The 15,307-nt window shown below is 45.4% G+C and overlaps 1 protein-coding gene and 1 long non-coding RNA gene across 2 annotated transcripts in view; one reads left to right on the top strand and one right to left on the bottom strand.

Annotated features, from left to right (window-relative positions):
- The window catches only part of LOC106606829 (dynamin-2-like), a 37,738-nt gene that overhangs the window by 3,600 nt on the left and 18,831 nt on the right, over positions 1-15,307 (bottom strand). The window contains 11 exon segments of the mRNA XM_045715408.1: positions 233-456; positions 1,280-1,444; positions 1,950-2,061; positions 2,253-2,362; positions 4,102-4,212; positions 8,173-8,184; positions 9,367-9,418; positions 10,808-10,878; positions 11,293-11,379; positions 13,232-13,370; positions 15,100-15,167. Coding sequence (XP_045571364.1) covers positions 233-456; positions 1,280-1,444; positions 1,950-2,061; positions 2,253-2,362; positions 4,102-4,212; positions 8,173-8,184; positions 9,367-9,418; positions 10,808-10,878; positions 11,293-11,379; positions 13,232-13,370; positions 15,100-15,167 — 1,151 coding nt within the window.
- Positions 3,017-4,381, top strand: LOC123741708 (uncharacterized). The gene is made up of 2 exons (XR_006769233.1): positions 3,017-3,275; positions 3,769-4,381. It is a non-coding gene; the product is annotated as an uncharacterized lncRNA (long non-coding RNA).

Genomic DNA, 15,307 nt, shown 5'->3' with positions numbered 1-15,307 from the left:
CCACATGACCCCCTTTAGTTCCCACATGACCCCCTTTAGTTCCCACATGACCCCCTTTAGTTCCCACATGACCCCCTTTAGTTCCCACATGACCCCCTTTAGTTCCCACATGACCCCCTTTAGTTCCCACATGACCCCCTTTAGTTCCCACATGTGACAATGAATCAAGTAAAACATCTTCCATTACATGAATCTGAGAGAATTGAAGGTACATTCAACCCTCTCCTCTCACCTGGCCTCCTGCATCCAGCTGTCGTTGACGGGCGGCGGCACGGGGACCGTCACGGTGGTGGTGGTGATGTCACCGATGATGTGCAGTGCCTCCTTGAGGGCGTGGTACATGCGGAGCATCTCGTCGCGGCGCTGCGCCTGGTCAGCTGACTCCTCCATCAGGCTGTTTTGGTCACCTGACGAGTACAGGTAGGCCAGCAGCTCTGAGTGGATGAAGTCCTTAGCCTGGGGAGGAGAGGAGAGGAAGACCATCGACTACGGAGAAACGGTGCTGTCCTACTCCTTTCACATCATACTAGTCTGCATGGAAAGATGGAGTCACTGAATAGTCAATCTTCAATGATGCTAGAAAACACAAACACCCCGACGCTTGTGGAAACACGTCAACACATAGGTACACAAAGCTGGCATACAACCATTTGATGGAATCCCCTGCTATAAGACATACCGCCATTTGATGGAATCCCCTGCTATAAGACATACAACCATTTGATGGAATCCCCTGCTATAAGACATACAACCATTTGATGGAATCCCCTGCTATAAGACATACCACCATTTGATAGAATCCCCTGCTATAAAACATACCACCATTTGATAGAATCCCCTGCTATAAGACATACCGCCATTTGATGGAATCCCCTGCTATAAGACATACCGCCATTTGATGGAATCCCCTGCTATAAGACATACCGCCATTTGATGGAATCCCCTGCTATAAGACATACAACCATTTGATAGAATCCCCTGCTATAAGACATACAACCATTTGATGGAATCCCCTGCTATAAGACATACCGCCATTTGATGGAATCCCCTGCTATAAGACATACAACCATTTGATAGAATCCCCTGCTATAAGACATACCGCCATTTGATGGAATCCCCTGCTATAAGACATACCGCCATTTGATGGAATCCCCTGCTATAAGACATACAACCATTTGATAGAATCCCCTGCTATAAGACATACCGCCATTTGATAGAATCCCCTGCTATAAGACAGAGCCTGATAAGTGTAGACCGTCTCTAGGCTTTTTTCACTCACGCTGTTGATCATGAGGTGCATGATGGTCTTAGGCATGAGATCCCTGATGGACTTGTTGACGATGCCGATGTAGGAGTCCACCAGGTTACGGATGGTCTCCACCTGCCTCTCCAGCTGGGGGTCCATGGAGAAGGTTTCTGACGGGGCCGTATCCTCAGTGTCCACCTGGGGAACACAGAGAGAGACGTTACCTCTGAGTGAGGACACACGTACCTGTTCTCTGAGTGTTTGAGGTCAATACACTATAGCAAATAATACTACTGCATGCCATTGGGATACATTTGCGGTAGATGTATGCCATTGTGAATCATACATCCAATCGCTCTGATATTAGTACCTCATAATCTCCCTTGAATCATGAATTGGCGTGCATGAGAAGAAACAAGCAGTAGGACAATCATCAGTGAAGTCATCAAGAAGTACAGGTGCATGACTAGTGTTCATCAAAAGGCTGTCACCACAATGCATCCGTTCGTTTGACCTCTGCTTCTGCCAACATTCAAACTTCAAGGGTCGGTTTACCAGACACAGATGAAGCCTAGTCCTGGACTACAAACCCTTTCAATGGAGAACCTCCGTTAAGCATGTCCTTACGTCCGTCCAGGACTAGGCTTCATCTGTGTCCGGGAAAGCAACCCAAAGACTATTTGAGTGAGTTTGGGTTGAGTACCTGGTCCTTCTCAGGGTAGACCCCAGCCCTCAGGAAGGAGGCCTTCCAACTGTCCACGTCCTCCTGGGTGTCACAGGCCAGCTCAATCTGACGCAGGTCCTTATACACATTCCTGCTTGATGGATGGCAAAACACAAACACAATCAGGGTGGGTGTAAATTCTATTCCATTTCTGTCAAGTCACCAAGTCAATTTCCCTCAATTCATTTAAATGTCAGTTTACTTCCTGATTGACTGAATTGAGATGACAGACTTCTGTGGAACAGGACACACATACACAACACACACATCCATTTCTCTGACCTGGATTCAGTGTTGAAGACGCCAAATACGTGTTTGGTGGACATGAAGCCTTTCTCCACATCCCTCAGCTTGAGGTTATCTAGGGGCAACATGTACTTCTTCTCTTTCTCCTAAAACACAGAGGGGGGGACGATCTGAACTCATAGCAATAACATCTTGACAAACAAATCCTTGAAGCCATTAAAAACACTAAAGTACACAAATAAGAGGAAGCTATGAAGACAGCCATTAAGAAACTTGTTCATGGATAACTTTGAAAAACAGTGGAATACAACACTAGGCTTCTCCACCAATGAGCAGACAGAGTGGAATGCATTTCCTCTGTATAAGACCCAGACCACCAGGCTGGTGAGAAGAGAGGGAGAGAGGAGGAGCATGGGGGAGAGAGAGAGAGAGAGAGAGATGGGGGAGGGATGCCAGCTTTGCACTGTTGAGGAGAAGCATCTGGAAGCGTTTATGTCTGCACTAGAACAGAGAGCCGCTCAGTCCCAACAGTTACATCACTCTAAGCCAATGTCCTCGTCACACACACACACACGCACGCAGAAACACAAATATATAACCACACACATGAAAACATACAAACACCCATGTGCTTGTGCAAACGCAAACACGTAAACACATAGACGCATGAAAGTGGCATACAACCACAAACCAAGACAAACATACACCCCCACACCACCCACCCCCCCAACCCGCCCCCAGTAACCCAGTACGATTTCCTGCAAATTCCAAAGGCAGAACCCTGCTGGAACATTTCAACCCGCCTGCCACGTCAGTTTGCTTCCACCATCCTCCCTCGCTCCTTCTCTTTCTCTTCTGCACTTTCTCTCGCTCTTTCCGCCACAGAGGACTGGTAGAAACTGAACGGTACCAGTTGTTGTGAGGCGTAGTCAGAGTGACAGGTTAAAGGTTTGTCTTTAGCTCTGGTCAGCGGTCGGCGGTGTCTTTTGAAGCTCTTTTTGTTTCGCTGAGAGAGGGGACATCTTTGCCAAGGCCTGGGCTGCTCTGACCGAACTAATGGTACGTTTAAAAGTAAGATTATATTTCCGAATGCATCCGTCTGTAAATGTTTAACTTTCATAGGATGATCCCTAGTGCTTTTGGTTCATTTCAACTGTGTTCCAGTAAAAAAAACATAAAATATGTATTATCGACATGCCTTTTCCATATATTTTACAGCCTTTGAAATGGCCTACAGAGCATTTGAAATCTGACTGTAGAGAGTGGTGTCTGGTCACACAGAGTGGGCAAACACTTTGCTGTTTTGTTAATGTGCACAAAGTAAATACAGTAATGGCTGTTGGAACTTTAAGTCAATCAAATTCTATTAAAAAAAAGTTGTAAGCTCAACATCTCTCCATTACATCAACATACTAAATTAGTCAATACAGTTATATATTTGGACCTCAGTCCGAGTTTGGTTGCTTTCTTTATCAGAGGAATGTTTACTCTCCCGCCATCTCTCTCTCTCTCTCTCCCTCCCCCCCACCTCCCCCCTCTGTCCTGTCCCTAGGGCAGTGACCTGCAGCCGGAGCGACCCCGCGGGCCTTCCCCCCTCCTCACCCCCCCGCCTGCCCAGTGTTCAGACTACCTGTTCATCAGGCTGAAGCTGAACAGTAGTCTGCACATTGGTTAGGCTGGGCCGGGACACACACACACACTCTGGACACATCTAACCACCAGGGGCTCTGGTCAGATCTGATTCTCCACCATGACAATGAGAGGGAGGAGGGAGCATGCAATGCAGATCATATATCAGCCCATGGAGTAGTAGCAGAATCTTTCTGGCAGTTTGTATTGTATTATTTTGTGTTGTATTGTACTTATCCCAGCGTCAGACACTCACCTCCTCATCCTTGTACCAGGATAGTGACTCTGCGGTCAGGATGAACCAGTACTCCTTGGAGCCTCCCTTCATGATGCTGATGTTGATGGTGAGCCAGCCTTTGCGGATCACCTGTTAGGGGAGAGACAGGGGTGGGGGAACAGGGGAGCGAGGGGTGGTGGGGGACAAGGTATACCAGGAGGATGGAGGGAAAACACGTCATTAAAGTACTCATGATTTACCTCCTGGAGATTTTGTGATATGACTAACTTAACTGACCAATAAAAACCTTACCTGGGTACTCAGTGTGAGTTTTGGTTGATACTGTCTTACCAATATAAGCACTAAGATGTTCTACATACTTTAAATTAACTCTTCTATTCTGAGTACAAAGATTTACAATTTAAACAATGTTTCTGAACATGATCCCTGATGTATACAGTAAGCATACAAAAGTATTATTCAGAAAGGATGACTAACTGAAGGGGTGGAGATTTAAACAGAAACCTCAAACAAACCTTAATAGCCTCAAAACTAACTAATATAGGGCATCCAGACCAAATGGGACCCACACAGGGTCAGGGATCAAGGGTCGGCGGTGGTATGTTAGAGTGAGCGGGTCAGTAAAAGCTAGCCTATACACGGTTAGCCAAAACAGACTAGGGTTAGTGGGTTAACTGGGCAGAGTCATCAGACATACACTCCAGTGTAGGGCACTGTAGGAGGCTAAACACCTATCTAAGGAACAGTAGATAGGGAGATGGAGAGGCAAGAGGGCCAGACTGTGGGAGAGGAATACAGCGATATGCAGAGACAGTGGAGACAGTGGAGACGGGTAGACTGAGCCACAGCTCACGGAGTAGACGGGTAGAGAGAGAGGGAAGAAAAAAATAAAAGGAGGATTTAAGGAAGGGAGAGGGAGGGAGGAAAGAGAGATGAGGCAGGGTTGAGAGGTTCTTTCTGTAGACAAGTTGTATTAGATCAGGGGTATTCAACCTTTTCATGCCCAGGGACGCCCTCGCAGCCAACCCAGGGAACCCCATCCTAAGTTAGCAAACATTGTTTTCACGACTTGTCTTATCAGGTGAATGATAATGTCAAGCAGAAGTAATAACATTTTAAAATGAATAGATTTGGTAAATAGTTTTTCATTATTTTGACCTCCCCACATATAACTGGAAGAGGAAGTGTAAACTAACAGCCTATTCGCTAGAAAAGGTAACTCCAAACACATTTTCGTTAAAAACAACTGTTTAGCGCTGGTTAAACAAAGGTTAGCCATGTCTGGCCAAAAATGTATGTCCAAGTCAACAAAGCTTTGCAGCAGCCAGCAGCACTTTCCACAGTGGTAGTCTAGTCACAGGTGCTGTTTCAAAGCCTATGTCAGACACACCAGTGAGTGTAATTATCTTTAATGAGTGTAATCTGTTCAATATTAGGAGTTGAAAAATAAAGTTGATATCAGAAAGATACTCTTATTTTCTACTGCATGTAACTCAACATTTGCTTATTCTGTTGCTAGCGATATTCATAAAAACCTTTAAATAAAAGTTACTTTTTTTGGGACCCCCTGCAGTACCTCGTCAGATACCTAGGGGGCTGCTGACCCCTGGTCGTAGTACCCCTGTATTAGATTAATGCTCACATTGTTAGTGCCATTACAAAGATATGTCAAGTTATGCCGATAAGACAGAGAGAACATCAACCTCTCTCTCCCTCTCCTGTGTCTTAAAGACTGATTGGGGTTTATGACGGGGGGGATTAGTAGGAAAGTAGCAAAAGAAATGAGAGAGGAAGAGGCTGTAACATAGGAGTTGGCTACATTCTCAGTTTGCCTTGGCGAGGAATTGCCTTACACCCCTCTGTAATGAGAATGTTATTTTATTTTTTTTACCTGGCTGGCAGTCAGTGGTCAGTGTCGTAAGTGTTGAAAGTGAGAGACAGACAAGAGGAGCGTGAGGTGACAGAATAGGGATAGTGAGATGCTTTTAATGCCATGACACTTCTTTCCTCACTGTCTAAACAGAAGCCCTGACATGCAGGATAGGTCAGTGATGACTAAAGAAAGACATTTAGCCTGTTCTATCTTCAGCTACATCTAATGTTCAGGTTATTATCACTCTAGAAAAGTTAGGCCACTTGATGGCATCATTGCCTCAATTCCTGTCAAAAGCTTCCCTACATTGAAATCACTCATTTCTAAACACATTATTTTAGGTCTTTAACCTGCTGGTAAATCAAACATTGATACATTAGATGTATGGATATATACACATTCCAAATCATTATTAAACCCAATTTATATTACCGTAATTTCCGGACTATAAGCCGCAACTTTTTCCCCACACTTTGAACCTCGCGGCTTAAACAATGACGCGGCTAATATATGGATTTTTCCCGCTTTCAAATGTTTTTTCTAAAAAATAAAAAAAAAACATTTGTGACGTGCTCAGTTTTTTGGCGGCATGAAGCTTTCATTAGACCAATGAAATTGCCGAACGGGTTAAGGTCAAACAACTTTTTTGTTTACTGTTTAGATTAAATCGAGCGCTCTCAAACTTCCCATCATTCTGATTACGGTAGTCATTTTGTCACCCTCATCATGGCAAAGACACGGAGAAATGCATATGATGCAGCTTTCAAGTTGAAGGCGATTGATCTGGCTGTTGGAAAAGGAAATAGAGCTGCTGCACGGGAGCTTGGTCTTAATGAGTCGATGATAAGACGTTGGAAACAGCAGCGTGAGGAATTGACTCAGTGCAGAAAGTCAACTAAAGCTTACTGCAAATTTTTTATTTTTTTGTTACAAGCCGTGTTCCGTTAAATCCTATTTATTTTTGTTACAAGCCGTGTTTCGTTAAATCCTATTTATTTTTGTTACAAGCCGTGTTTCGTTAAAGCCTGTGTAAAGTTCATTTGTTTCAATGTACCGGTAGGCACCTGCGGCTTATAGACATGTGCGGCTTATTTATGTTCAAAATAATATATATATTTTTTAATTCAGTGGGTGCGGCTTATTTCCAGGTGCGCTCAATAGTCCGGAAATTACAGTACTTCAAAATCATATTTGATCAGAGTTATTTTATGTAAATTATAATCATTGATTGAATCATGACGCCCCCCCCCCCATGCCCTTCTACCCTCCACTGCCACCCTCTGGTCCCTGATTGGAATGACAGTCACAGGTCCCACCCAGAATGGTTTGTGGACAGTTGTGAGGTGTGCTACTAACATATTGTTATAGTGATGATTGGAATATTGAGTTGTGGGAAGTTGACATGCCACGATAAGCTAAAGAGAGAAAACATCAAGAGGGGATTTCAATGACACCAAAAGGATGAAAATGTGAACATCTAGTGTATGATTGTTGGTCATTCATGTCTCCTCCCCCCATCCCTGGAATGTTCAGGACCCTTCGACAGCAAGGCAAACTGTGGCGCTCACTAGTTAAACCCCTGGACAGGGCAGCATGGGTAAGGACCAAAAGCAGGAGAACTGACACCAGCCACTCTCACATCCTCCCAACTCTCCCATAGTCTTTCACAGGGAATCATGACATTACACTTCAGTGTGGTTCAAGAACGTGACCATTTTTTTTTACAATTCTGCTTGTGCTTGGACAGAACTGGTTTCAACAGGTTTGAGAGTAAAGAGTAAATGTTAGTAATATTACTATCTACTTGTCCAATTAAAGACAACTGCTGTCTTGTTAAGTGAAACCAATAATTATTGAGCATAACCCGGATGTTAGCCGTTACCGATTACGGGTAAGGGTAAAGCCGATGAGAATTACATCTCTACGATACGATTGTAATTGATCTCCGGTTTGCCATAAGTCGAGACTCTACTACCTTCTCCTGCTCGCCCTCTCTCAGTCCCTGTGGAGTAGGGAAGATATGACGAGAAAAAACAGCTCATCATTTTGAAGAGGAGTTCTGTACAAAGGAGTGACCTGGAACAAGTTGTCATAACACCAATTCCTATAACCCCCCCATTCTTTCCTAAGTGTCAGATGTCTGGCCTCAGTTCTCCTGCTCTGGTGACCCCTGCTGACTCCTAACAGGGTGTGGCTTGGATCTGTGGGGTACTTACCAGAATCTCACCCTGCAGGGATGGGAGGGGGGGTTGGGGAGTGGTTAGGGCAAAAGATGGCAGGATAAATCATAGACCGGGGAAAAAGGGGGAAGCAAGCAAGCCAGGGAGGGAGAGAGATGGGGGAGTGGGAAAATGGGTAAGGGGGGGAGTGGGGGCAGGAAACATTTGAATGGTAGAATGAAAGGTTTGAAGGTGAGAGACAGAAATGGGAGGAATCCATGAGACAACCGGAGAGATGGAGAGGTTGAGGGATAGAAAGAAAGAAAGATGGAAGGAGAGAAAAGATGGAGACAGCGAGAGAGAGGGAGCAAGAGAACAAGAGTTACATGCGATTAGATTTCCTTCAAGTACCACACATCGGTTATTTGATATTGGTTGCTTCATTGTGCATGGGACCCAGCTTCGCTCAATCTGAATTACAATACAAAAAGTGCTTGGGTTAGTTGAAAAACATAAAACAATTCTATGATTGTTGCTTTGCTGTTGGGTATCATGCCTTGGTTGTGTTGTAGTGCCGTGCAAATAGTGATAAAGTAGTGATAGTTGTAGTAGAAACATAGCTGTTCCATTTCCTGTGCAGGGAAGCAGGGAGGGCTTGAATGACTCTAGTCTAGGGCAACTCTCCCCTCGCTGAAATACAGTGTTAGAAGGTATTTCTATAAGATAGAATGCATATCCTATAAAATATGTACCCTTACTAGGTTTCCAGGAACCTGAGAAGTGCACTCTATAAGTGTTGATGACATTGAAGCTGACATAACATAGTCACATGTTTTCAGGTATTTACATTTTAGTCATTTAGATATCACATCAATAAAGCAGAGACTTCAAAACACTTTTAGAACTGTTTGGATGACACAGGAAGAGAGGTGCCAGGTTTATAACACAGTGGCCAAGGAGTAAAATGAACATCTGACTTAAAGACAGGATGGTATTTGGCCATGATTTGCAGTTGTTATCTTGAAGCTACTTATGCTTAAGTAAATAAGTGCTGTTAGGTTGTAAGTGTCAGGTTAGGTTACTAGTAGTTGAGTATATTAATTGGTAGCATAGGGTCAGAGGTCAGGTCTGTTACAACATGTAAATATGATCGAGGGGGAAGTGTCAGTCTGGGGCAGCTGAATCTGGGGGTTGATCAGATTGGGAGGGCTGGGTAAGTAAGAGGGTGGGAGGAGGAGGGACAAAGTGTACCTGGTTGGGAATGGCCCTCTTCTTGTTCTGATGTGTATTTCTCTGCTGGGCACTGTTAGAAAAGGACAGGTTCAGAAGGGAAAAAAAACATTCAAAATCACAATCAGCATCAACAATGTTTGGGTAATAATGTGTATTGATCAATCAAATCGTTTAACAGCTATCAAACCTGTCCTACAATTCAAGTTATCAAACATAGTCGTTGGAACAGTGGGAGTGGGGTCTGGGGGAACGGGCGGAGAGGAAGAGGGACACCCGATTCGTGACAGCCCACCTGTTGTTGCCGTACCCTGGTGGGCTACCATCATCGTGCCTTCTGAAGTCAAGACTGAAAGTGACGCCACGAGAGACAAGTTACCACCCCTACCTACCTGACAACACTTCTCATCAATCCATCAACCCATTCTCCATGCGGATGATTGGAAAGGAACCCGCACGGCATTCAGACCCGCAAGGGGCAATGCTATGTTACGTAATCAGATGCATACCTCAGGCAGAGGGAAGAGACCATAGAAACAGAAGTCATTATATTTCTATGGAAGAGACTCAACTCAGCTAGCTACATGCTGTGCATCCTATAGTAATTGCTACACTGGAGACAGTGTAGAGGGCAGAGGTCAACGCATGTCCAGCTCTGGCAGGACATCCAGTATGAGTGGCTAGGGCTGGCCTATTAGCAAGATGCAGGAACTCAGGATTCCAAAACACCATGTTATTAGTAATAACCAATGCAGTCAACAGATAAAATCTCCACTCAAACTCACTTAGGTCAATCCCTAAGCACACAACAAATAAGGGTCTTTGAAAAATCAAAACAGATCCAGAGAGGCAGGGTCAGAAAGGGAGTGTGCACAGCCTAGCATGCTTGAGTCAGCTCATTAGTGGCAGAGCTAGATCGACCTTGTCTGACCCCTAACCTCCGCTCCCCTAGAGCGTATTCTACGGTGTTCTAACCACGTTCATTGATCTGCCTTCATGGTGGACCAATCAAACTGACTGAGTCACAGCTGGTTTACAGCATGCAGATCAAGGATCCACAGATACAGCCCCTCAGTAATACTGATAAAAGTAGCGGTAAATTGTGGTTTGTAGCGACAGTGGTATCTGTGAGTGTCTTTGGGGGCTGTGATAAAGTGGCCAAACAGCGATTGAGGTATTGATTGTTTCAAGTCTATAGGGAATGGCACTTACTGTAGGAATAACTATCAAGCACAGGCAGTCAGACACACAAGCTTATGGGACTACCCAGTCTATCTTCAGCAGAGTTCAGTTCAGTCCATGCCCAGTTCAGCAAACAGTACAAATCTGGCTTTGGGCAGTAGTGAGTTAGTCTGGTGCCCAGGACTACATCACAACCACACCTTCAGCTGGGAGCTGGGGCACAAGGGGAAGGGGTGCGGTGTATTAGGGTGGTGAGGGGGGGGGGTGGTAGGATTCATACTTGGCGAAGCCTATAAAGTCCTCGTGGTTGGTGTTGATGTAGGACAGCTCAATGTCAATCAGCAGCATCACCTAGAATGAAGACAGAGCTTCACTATGACAATAGAGTTCATTTTACATCACATTTACATTCATTTAGTCGTTGAACAGACGTAATTTACAATCCGCGTATCAACAACCACTTATCACAATCAAACAAAGTCAGTCCTAGTACAAGTGCAAGAAAAAGACAAGTGCAAGAAAGGCAAGTACAACAATTGATTTCAAATGGAGAAATATATTTCTTAAATAATATTTCTTAAAAATCTCCTGTTGGGAGTGTTTCTCTGTCAGTGGTCCGGTCCTGTATTAAAAAAGCAACTCAGAATAGGAGTGCTGATCTAGGATCAGGTCCCCCTGACCATATCATCTAATTCATTATGATCTAAAAGGCTGAACTGATCCTACGTCAGCACCCCTACCCCGACAGGCCCTAAATGCACTGACCTGGTCCTTGGTCTTGCCCTCTCTCTCTCTGACGTAGGTGGTGACGATCCTCTCGGTCTCCTCTCTCAGCCGGGGGTAGGAACCCAGCTGCAAGGTAATACAAAACAACTGCAACACTGACCATATAGACCCAGAAAAACACTAGCATACACTAACACTCTGGCATGACTATCCAGGCAGACCTACCTTCCATTTACATGTACAACAGACAGGAGATGAAGCACATACACTGAGTGGACAAAACATTAGGAACACCTGCTCGTTCCATGACAGACTGACCAGGTGAATCCAGGTGAAAGCTATGATACCTTATTGATGTCACCTGTTAAATCCACTTCAATCAGTTTAGACGAGGAAACAGGTTCAAGGATTTTTAAGCCTCGATACAATTGAGACACAGATTGTGCATGTGTGCCATTCAGAGGGTGAATGGGCAAGACAAAATATTTAGGTGCCCTTGAACAGGTTATGGTAGTAGGTGCCAGGCGCACCGGTTTGTGTGTCAAGAACTGCAACGCCGCTGTGTTTTTCACGCTCAACAGTTTCCTGTGTGTATCAAGAATGGTCCACCACCAAAAGGACATCCAGTCAACATGGGCCAGCATCCCTGTGGAAAGCTTTCTACACCTTGTAGAGTCCATGCCCTGACAAATTGAGGCTGTTCTGAGGGCAAAAGGGGGTGCAACTCAATATTAGGAAGGTGTTCTTAATGTTTCTTACACTCAGTGTGCGGGATAGGGGAAGGACATAGGCATTCAGCAGTGAATATAGTAATCATATTGACGACCACACACACACACACACACACACACACACACACACCTTAATGGGCATGCACACAGGATGAATGTCTGTGATCTATGGCATAAGGGCAGTGCTTTCAGCCTCAGCTGGGAATGACCATGATGGACACCATGAGGAGTCATGTCATGATGATTAGCTCTAGTTGACTGGAGTCAACCTTTAAATGGATCAATGGATAAAATACATAGAAACATTTAGGAAATTAGATCATTCAACGTAAAAAACAAAAGAAAGTAAGTTAACTTACAGTTGACACCATTGTTTTCCTGTGACAGTAAACAATCATTCCAAGCTGACGGTGATCGCTGATATTATTTCATGTTAGTGAAGAACAGATCAGGAGAATGACGAAGAAGAGGGTGAAGGACAGAGTGAAGGACAATCCTTTCTTCAGCTGAACTAATACCAGAGGTAGAGTGACAGTGAAAGGGATGGACGGTGGTGGGTCTTTGAAATGCAATTCCCCCCTCCATCCACAAGATGGCATGGTTGTTGAGCAGCACTGTTGCTATGGCGACCCCCGGCACAGAGCGCCAGCAGATATTTATATTGTTTCCCTCACGTTGCATTTCCATCCGGTTAGGCAGACAGAATAATATCAATGGTGCAGTGCTGGGTCAGTGAGGGAGCATAGCCTTATAGCCCTGGAGCTCTGCAGGACATGTACACACACACACACAGCCCTGGGGATCTGGGCTCTGATGTTCTGATAGACAGAGGTCTGGGTCTTGAGGAGGAGGGGAAATGGGGATGGAGGAGGCAGATGGAGGGAGGAGGCAGATGGAGAATCAGTCTTAATGTGCTCAAATCAAACGGTGGCACGGGTGAGGAGAGGGGCTGCTGAAAATTCGGACATGATTTGCAAGTCAATGCTTGATCGGACACGTGTGGCTTGGACAAAAGGAGAGGATGTGCGTAGCGAGGGAGGGACACACACACAATCCAGGCACTGAGGAGAGATGGCGTGGGGGATGATTTCATTAGGATAGGTTGCTGATTGGAGCGCGGTGGAGGAGAGGTGCGAGGGGAACAGGGACGGGCATTCAATCACAGAGAGGATACGCGCTGGAACACTCTCTCTTCCTTCTTCCCCCCCCCCCTCTTTCCTATGAGGGGTGAGTCTGCTCTTGGTTACCTTGACGGAACACTTCATGACGAGCGCGGTCAGCTCGGACACCACCAGATCCACACATTTCAGGCTGGGCTCTTTCAGTTTGAGGATCTGCTTTTTGACTATGGCCTCGAAGGCCAGGTCAGGGGTGAACAACCCCGTTCTGAGGGGGTACGGGGGTACGGGGGAGCGTAGTGTAGGGGGGCAGCATAGAGAGAGAGGGATAGACAGAGAAATAACAGAGGCGAGAGAAATACAGGAAAGAAAGAAAAACAAGAAGATTCTTAGTTTAGTTAGTTGTCAAACTAGAAATCTCTAGTCTCTAGAAATGCAAGTAAAGCAAGAAGGTAAGGACAAGCCGCAGGCTTTCACATCCTCTTCTCTAGACAGGGCAGTTCTTCTCAAACTAGGTATATAATATAGATATGTGGGTACATATTCAACTCACAGTACCCACATAACTAACAGCCTAGCTATGTCAGTCCTAAGTGTGTATCATTCTTAGACAGATGAGACCTGCAGCTTGTCCATGTGAGACCAGTGATGCTCGGGGAATGGCCATCCCCAACCATCCCGTCTCCACGACGACGACACCACAACCGTCACAAAACACGACAGCGGCACCTGGCACACAGGCCAGCCGTGGCGGGCTGAGGGGGAGTCAAACTGTCCCCATATCTGCACCATCCAGTCCTCTGGACATACACCACACTACGTCTACACTATACAAGTGTGCATAGCATGTTTTTATTTAATTTATTTGACCTTATTTAACAAATTCTTATTTACAATGAGGGCCTACACCAGCCAAACCTGGACGATGCTGGGCCATGGGACTCCCAATCACGGCCGGTTGTGATACAGCCTGGATTTGAACTGAGATGCAGTGCCTTAGACCGCTGCGCCACTCAGGAGCCTCCGGGTGGTTACACTGTAGACATTCTGATTAGGGCCAGGAGTTTTTATTTACTAACTACATGACCTGACTGGAAAAACTCTGGGCCCTAGTTGTGCTATCTAAAGGGTCACAGACGCCATGGATGGACAGCTGTTGTGGAGCAGAGTGGGTCAGTGTTGTGCCCCCCTCAGCGTCGCCCCCTTGTGGCCAGGCTGGGTCGGGACAGGACGGGAGTCTGGACACCAGGCTGCAGTACCTTGTTGGTGCACTGCCTGACTGTGTTGATGAGCTCCTGAATGACAAGGTCGATACATTTGATACAGGGCTCTTTCAGCTTAATGATCTGCTTTTTCACAATGGCCTCAAACGCCAGGTCGGGAGTGAACAGGCCCGTTCTGAGGATGCACAAAGACAGACAGATGGACAGACAAGGGGGGGACAGAGATACGGAGACGGACAGACAGGGACAAAAAAACAGACAGAGGTAGGACGACAGACAAGTTATTGTCCAGTCAGAGAGATAACAGACAAAAGCAGATAAAGACGAGTCAATCCAGACAATGAGAACAGTACATATAAAAAAAATAAGTTACTAAAACAGACATTGACAGACAGAAATAAGGAAGAGAGAGCAGACCAAGGTTATCAGCATACAAACACGAAACAGCACACAAATCAGTGATTGATGTATGCACAAGGAAATAGGAAGGAAGATATGACAGACCAATAAAGGTGGGGAGGAAGGAGTGGGGGAAGAGTAAATGGGTTTAGATTTCACATCGAACAACAACCATTTGAGTGTATGATAGGCAGTTCTGTGGGAGAGTGATCTGTGGGCATTTTAGGCTAATTGCTCTTTCAGTGATTGCTAAGCATGCTGTGTGTGAGTTTTACATGAAAGGGGGAAACAGAGAGGGTTGACAGTGAAGAGGAAAGAGCTGAACACAGTGGTGGTGGTGGGAAGACAGGACGGCCCCTCCTCTCCTCCACTTGCCTGACACCATGGACATTCTTGATGGCATGACTGATCTCCCTCCTCAACTCCTTCTCATCAAACACAATCTGAGAGAAAAGAGAGAAGAACAAACAATAGAAAAACTGTTCATCCATTCTGCACTCTAAAATTCACACTTCTAAACAAGTCTATCTACTGTGGTCAAAACAGTCAAGCAGGCAGATGAACTTCTCTTGTAGAAATATTG

The sequence above is a fragment of the Salmo salar genome, chromosome ssa03, assembly GCF_905237065.1.
Source record: "Salmo salar chromosome ssa03, Ssal_v3.1, whole genome shotgun sequence".
Classification (NCBI taxonomy): Eukaryota; Metazoa; Chordata; class Actinopteri; order Salmoniformes; family Salmonidae; genus Salmo; species Salmo salar.
This window is presented reverse-complemented; position numbering and strand designations above follow the sequence as displayed.